Raw genomic sequence first — 6911 nt, 5'->3', positions numbered from 1 at the left:
AAGCAAGAAAATACTTTATTTTACAAAATACATAAAATCTCAATAACATCTAGATGTTAAACTGAAATCATACAAAACATACTGTTTCATATTGTATGAAATCCAGTACTGAAGCTATACCACATTTTGTTTTTCAGCCATAGATGGTCATCATAATCATAACCCTAGTTTTCCTGTTCGGTCACGAGGTGGTTTCTGGTCAAAACTCCTGGTCCTATAGTCATAACTCGTGGGTTATAACTCGCATGAAAATAAAGACAGTTGTGGCTGCACAAAATCCCAGTACCCTTAATGGCCACATGTACTCTTAACCTCTACCTGTTACAGCCAGAAAAGGATGGGCCATCGTAGGAGCTGGGATTCCTCTCCATCTTACTTCCTAGATTCCTTCTTTCTTGGTAGATGTTCCTGGCCACTGGGATTCTTCTTCTGCATCGATTGCTCTGTGGAGGTTCAGGCCGGCTAACTAGGAAGCACATTGTGACTACTGCTGATGTTAAAAGGGCTTTATAAAATAAACATGATTGATTGTGGATCAATCAGGGTCCAGTTGTGGTCTAGCTGCGGTCTAGTTGTGGTCTAGTTGTGGTCTAGCTGTGGTCCAGTTGTGGACCAGTTGTGGTCTAGTTGTGGTCTAGTTGTGGTCCAGTTGTGGTCCAGTTGTGGTCTAGCTGCGGTCAGAGTCCGTTGTAGAGCGGTCGACAGTGTGGTTCCAGTTTGTCCTCCAGCACAGCGTCTGGTCCACAGACCCACGGATCCCCAGTGTCCCACTGCCACTTCAGCAGCCTGGCAACATAACYTTAGGAAATAAATAACATAACAAATAACATAAGATATAACATAAGAAATACCCCCAAGGGGAAAATGGTTTGGCTTTCTCGAAATCCCCAAGRTTTCCTGAAATGTTGTTTGAAGGATTCCATATTTCTTGCTTATTCATCCTGATTTTGGGAATCTTCCAACCCGGATTTCTGGAAAACCTGGGAATTTTGGGAAAGTTACCGGATTTTTGCAACCCTACTTAATATCGATATACAATAATCAATCCATAACATCCCTATAGAACAGTAATACTAACCTGTCCCTGAGGCTCTCCAGGACCGGGGCGAGAGCTGGGTCCCCAGCCAGGTTCACAGTCTCCTCTGGGTCCGACCGCAAGTCAAAAAGCTCCCAGCGGTCCCTGTAGTAGTCATAGAAATATAATGAATTTCCAGGGTTAGAGGTTCCAAGCTCATTCTATTAATTATATTTCTATGGTAATAGTAGTATTATAGATATAGAACCCTTTATTTTATATTGTATAGCTTTTATATTGTTTATAGACTTCTATGCTTTATATTGTATAGTTTTTATATTGTATATAGACTCCGATGCTTTATATTGTATAGTTTTTATATTGTATATAGACTCCGATGCTTTATATTGTATAGTTTTTATATTGTATATAGACTGAATGCTTTTATTGTATAGTTTTTATTATTGTTATAGACTCCGATGCTTTATATGTATAGTTTTTATATTGTATATAGACTCCGATGCTTTATATTGTATAGTTTTAATTGTATATAGACTGATGCTTTATATATAGTTTTTTATATTGTATATAGAACTATGCTTTATATTGTTAGTTTTTTATATTGTTATTGACTCCGATGCTTTATATTGTATAGTTTTTATATTGTATTATAGACTCCGATGCTTTATATTGTATAAGTTTTTTATATTGTACAGTTTGAATTTCTATGGTAATGAAGATAGTACAACAGTAGTACCGCTACATAATAGAGAATAATTAAGCAAATACTATAAAGGCCCAAAGGTGTGTGGTCTATTGACAAATCCCACAACCCCCCTGAGGCGCCTTATTGCTGTTATAAACTGGTTACCAACATCAATAGAAAAGGATTAAATAAAGAAAAATCCTCAATCTACACACAACACCCCATAATGACAAGGTGAAAACAGGTTTTTAGAAATGTTAGCAAATTTATTACAAATAAAAAACAGATACCTTATTTACATAATTATTCAGACCCTTTTCTATGAGACTCAAAATTGAGCTCCGGGCCTTTCTGTTTCCATTGATCATCCTTGAGATGTTTCTACAACTTGATTGGAATCCACCTGTGGTAAATTCTATTGATTGGACATGATTTGGAAAGGCACACACCTGTCTATATAAGGTCCCACAGTTGACAGTGCATGTCATAGCAAAAACCWAGCCATGAGGTTGAAGGAATTGTCCGTAGAGCTTCGACACAGGATTATGTCGAGGCACAGATCTAGYGAAGGGTACCAAAACATTTATGCAGCATTGATGTCGCCAAGAACACAGTGGCATCCATCATTCTTAAATTAAAGAAGTTTGGAACCACCAAGACTCTTCCTAGAGCTGGCTGCCTGGCCAAACTGAGCAATCGGGGAGAAGGGCCTAAGTCAGGGAGGTGACCAAGAACCCAATGGTCACTCTGACAGAGCTCCAGAGTTCCTCTGTGGAGATGGGAGAAACTTCCAGAAGGGCAACCATCTCTGCAGCACTCCACCAATCAGGCCCCAATGAGTAAAGGGTCTGAATACTTATGTAAATGTGATATCAGTTTTTTATTCAAATCATTTCTAAAAACCTGTTTTTGCTTTACCATCATGGGTTATTGTGTGTAGATTGATGAGAGAAAAAACAATTTAATCCATTTTAGAATAAGGCTGTAACGTAACCAAATGTGGAAAAAGTGAAGGGGTCTGAATACTTTCCGAATGCACTGTACATACAACTGAATTGTTGTTTCAGCCAATCAGCATCCTGGACCCAAAGTACCCGGTTTATAGTCTAGTATAATAGTGTTTGTTGTATCGGTCTAAGCTCCTCACTCCGAACCACAAACGCCACCGCAGCGCTGGGGTTTCTCTGGGGTTTCTACACCCCTCTCTATGTCTATCTCCCTATCTGTAATTACATCTGTCCTCTCTAAACTCAGATACATAAAGGGATCTCCTTCAAAAAGTACCTGTAGTATTGTTGCAGGGTCTTGAACCAGTTTGTGGTCAGCCTGGCCAGGGTGTTGTTCAGATACATAATATAGTATAATAGTGTGTAATATAATAGTATATAATATAGTATAATAGTGTATAATATACTGTATAATATAGTATAATAGTGTATAATATAATAGTATATAATATAGTATAATAGTGTATATAATAGTATTATAACAGTACCTGTAGTAGTATTGTTGCAGGGTCTTGAACCAGCCTGTGGGCCGCCCCGCCAGGGTGTTATTCAGATTATAATAATATAGTATAATATAATACTATATAATATAGTATAATGTGTTATAATAGTATTATACCAGTACTGTTAGTAGTATTGTTGCAGGGTCTTGAACCAACCTGTGGGCCGTCGGCAGGGTGTTTATTCAGATATATAATATAGTATATATAATTACTATATAATATAGTATAATAGTGTATATAATAGTATTATATCAGTACCTGTAGTAGTATTGTTGCAGGGTCTTGAACCAGCTGTGGGCCGCCCGGCCAGGGTTGGTTATTCAACGGTCTGGAGGTGGGAGAGGACATAGAAGTCCTGGTCTATGGGGAAGGGCATGCGGTAGTGGAGGTTGTGGAGCAGGCGGTACGCCCCTGGTGGATGGAGCGGATAGGGTAGTACATGGTCACTCATGGAGGGACTGGCTGCCGTAGACAGTGTGGAAGAACAAAGAAGACATAAATAAAGCAATAATCCAAAGTACAGGTGTAGTAATGCGTAATTACAATACTTGTTAGACTGAAATAATAATTCAACTGTAATAAGGACCCTGTAATGTAAAGTGTTACCTAATACACACAAAAGAAAGAAAGTCACACTATGGGCCAGTTTCCGCGGACACAGATTCTAACTAGTCTGAACTAAAAGGCGGTGTCAGGGTGTGGGTGAGGGTTTTACCTTGGCGTAGACGGTGGTGCCAGGAGCGGGTGAGGGTTTAACCTGGCATAGACGGTGGTGCCAGGCAGCGGGTTGAGGGTTTTACCTGGCGTAGACGGTGTGCCAGGCGGCGGTGAGGGTTACCTGGCATAGACTGCGTGCAGGCAGGGATGAGGGTTTAACCTGGCGTAGACGGTGTGGCCAGGAGCGGGTGAGGGTTTTACCTGGCGTAGACGGTGTGCCAGGCAGCGGGTGAGGGTTTTACCTGGCGTAGACGGTGTGCCCAGGCGGCGGGTGAGGTTTTAACCTGGCATAGACTGCGTGCCAGGCAGGCGGGTGAGGGTTTAACCTGGCGTAGACGGTGTGCCAGGCGGCGGGTGAGGGTTTTACCTGGCGTAGACGGTGTGCCAGGCGCGGGTGAGGGTTTTACCTGGTAGACGGTGTGCCAGGCAGGGGTGAGGGTTTTACCTGGGGTAGACGGTGTGCCAGCGGCGGGTGAGGGTTTACCTGGCGTAGATGGTGTGCCAGGCGTAAGTGAGGGTTTTACCTGGCATAGACAGTGTGCCAGGCGGAGGGTGGGGTTTTACCTGGCGTAGACGGTGTGCCAGGCAGCGGGTGAGGGTTTTACCTGGCGTAGACGGTGTGCTTGGTGGAGGGGCTGGGTTTAACCTGGATAGACGGTGTGCCAGGCAGCGGGTGAGGGTTTTTACTGCGTGACGGTGTGCCAGACAGCGGGTGAGGGTTTTACCTGGCGTAGACGGTGTGCCAGACAGCGGGTGAGGTTTTACCTGGCATAGACGGTGTGCCAGGCAGCGGGTGAGCGTTTTTACCTGGCGTAGACGGTGTGCCAGACAGCGGGTGAGCGTTTTACCTGGCGTAGACGGTGTGGCAGGCGGCGGGTGGAGGGTTTTACCTGGCTAGACGGTGTGCCAGGCAGCGGGTGAGGGTTTTACTGGCGTAGAGGTGTGCCAGGCGGCGGGTGAGGGTTTTACCTGGCATAGACTGCGTGCCAGGCAGCGGGTGAGGGTTTAACCTGGCGTAGACGGTGTGCAGGCCGCGGGTGAGGGTTTTTACCTGGTAGACGGTGTGCCAGGCAGCGGGTGAGGGTTTTACCTGGCGTAGAGGTGTGCAGGCGGCGGGTGAGGGTTTAACCTGGCATAGACTGCGTGCCAGGCAGCGGGTGAGGGTTTTAACCTGGCGTAGACGTGTGTGCCAGGCGGCGGGTGAGGGTTTTACCTGGCGTAGACGGTGTGCCAGGCGGCGGGTTGAGGGTTTAACCTGGCATAGACGGTGTGCCAGGCAGCGGGTGAGGGTTTTACGGCTGTAGATGGTGTGCAGGCGGCGGGTGAGGGTTTTTACCTGGCGTAGATGGTGTGCAGGCGTCAAGTGAGGGTTTTACCTGGCATAGACGTGGTGCCAGGCGAGGGTGAGGGTTTTACCTGGCGTAGAGCGGTGTGCCAGGCAGCGGGTGAGGGTTTTACCTGGCGTAGACGGTGTGCTTGGTGGAGGGGCTGGGTTTAACTGGCATAGCGGTGTGCCAGGCAGCGGGTGAGGTTTTACCTGGCTAGACGGTGTTGCCAGACAGCGGGTGAGGGTTTTACCTGGCCGTAGACGGTGTGCCAGACAGCGGGTGAGAGTTTACCTGGCTAGACGGTGTGCAGGCAGCGGTGAGCGTTTTACCTGCGTAGACGGTGTGCCAGACAGCGGGTGAGCGTTTTACCTGGCGTAGACGGTGTGCAGCGGCGGGTGAGGGTTTACCTGGCGTAGACGGTGTGCCAGGCAGCGGTGAGGGTTTTACCTGGCGTAGACGGTGTGGCCAGGCGTCGAGTGAGGGTTTTACCTGGCATAGACAGTGTGCCAGGTGGGCGGGTGAGGGTTTTCCTGGAATAGAACGGTGTGCCAGGCAGCGGTGAGGGTTTTTACCTGGCATAGACGGTGTGCTTGGTGGAGGGGCTGGGTTTTACCTGGCGTAGACGGTGTGCCAGGCGTCGAGTGAGGTTTTATACTGGCAGTAGACAGTGTTGCAGGAGCGGGTGGGGTTTAACCTGGCGTAGACGGTGTGCCAGGCAGCGGGTGAGGTTTTTACCTGTCGTAGACGGGTGGTGGCAGGCGCGGGTGCGAAGGGTTTAACCTGCGCATAGAGGTGTGCCAGGCAGCGGTGAGGGTTTTTACCTGGCGTAGACGGTGTGCAGCGGGGGTGCGGTTTTACCTGGCTAGACGGTGGCCAGGCAGCGGTGAGGGTTTAACCTGGCTAGACGGTGTGCAGGCAGCGGTGAGGGTTTTACCTGGCGTAGACGGTGTGCCAGGCGGCGGGTGAGGTTTACCTGGTTCATAGACTGCGTGGCCAGGCAGCGGGTGAGGGTTTAACCTGGCGTAGACGGTGTGCCAGGCAGCGGGTGAGGGTTTCCTGGCGTAGACGGTGTGCCAGGCGGCGGGTGAGGGTTTAACCTGGCATAGACTGCGTGCCAGGCAGCGGGTGAGGGTTTAACCTGGCGTAGACGGTGTGCCAGGGGCGGGTGAGGGTTTTACCTGGCGTAGACGGTGTGGCCAGGCGGCGGGTGAGGGTTTAACTGCATAGCGGTGTGCCAGGCAAGCGGGTGAGGGTTTTACCTGGCGTAGACGGTGTGCCAGGCGGCGGGTGAGGTTTTACCTGGCGTAGATGGTGGCCAGGCGTCAAGTGAGGGTTTTTACCTGGCATAGACAGTGTGCAGGCGGAGGGTGAGGGTTTTACTGGCGTAGACGGTGTGCCAGGCAGGGTGAGGGTTTTTACCTGGCGTAGACGGTGTGCTTGGTGGAGGGCTGGGTTTAACCTGGCATAGACGGTGTGCCGGCAGCGGGTGAGGGTTTTACCTGGCGTAGACGGTGTGCCAGACAGCGGGTGAGAGTTTTACCTGGCATAGACGGTGTGCCAGGCAGCGGGTGAGCGTTTTACCTGGCGTAGACGGTGTGCCAGACAGCGGGTGAGCGTTTTACCTGGCGTGAACGC

At 48.4% G+C, this 6911-nt stretch overlaps 1 protein-coding gene across 1 annotated transcript in view; it reads right to left on the bottom strand.

The window, feature by feature from the left end:
- Window positions 1-6911, bottom strand: part of sgsh (N-sulfoglucosamine sulfohydrolase (sulfamidase)) — an 18920-nt gene continuing 12009 nt past the window's right edge. Inside the window, 15 exon segments of the mRNA XM_070442034.1 lie at window positions 1-786; window positions 1079-1180; window positions 3217-3282; window positions 3555-3639; window positions 3642-3677; window positions 3680-3762; window positions 4032-4149; window positions 4473-4594; window positions 4839-5284; window positions 5568-5683; window positions 5766-5806; window positions 5890-6097; window positions 6211-6383; window positions 6536-6575; window positions 6617-6775. Coding sequence (XP_070298135.1) covers window positions 678-786; window positions 1079-1180; window positions 3217-3282; window positions 3555-3639; window positions 3642-3677; window positions 3680-3762; window positions 4032-4149; window positions 4473-4594; window positions 4839-5284; window positions 5568-5683; window positions 5766-5806; window positions 5890-6097; window positions 6211-6383; window positions 6536-6575; window positions 6617-6775 — 1904 coding nt within the window. The 3' untranslated portion in view covers window positions 1-677.

Source organism: Salvelinus sp. IW2-2015, unplaced genomic scaffold (assembly GCF_002910315.2).
Source record: "Salvelinus sp. IW2-2015 unplaced genomic scaffold, ASM291031v2 Un_scaffold5590, whole genome shotgun sequence".
NCBI classification, from domain to species: domain Eukaryota; kingdom Metazoa; phylum Chordata; class Actinopteri; order Salmoniformes; family Salmonidae; genus Salvelinus; species Salvelinus sp. IW2-2015.
Note: the sequence above shows the minus strand (reverse complement) of the source record. Positions and strands in the feature narration are given on the sequence as shown.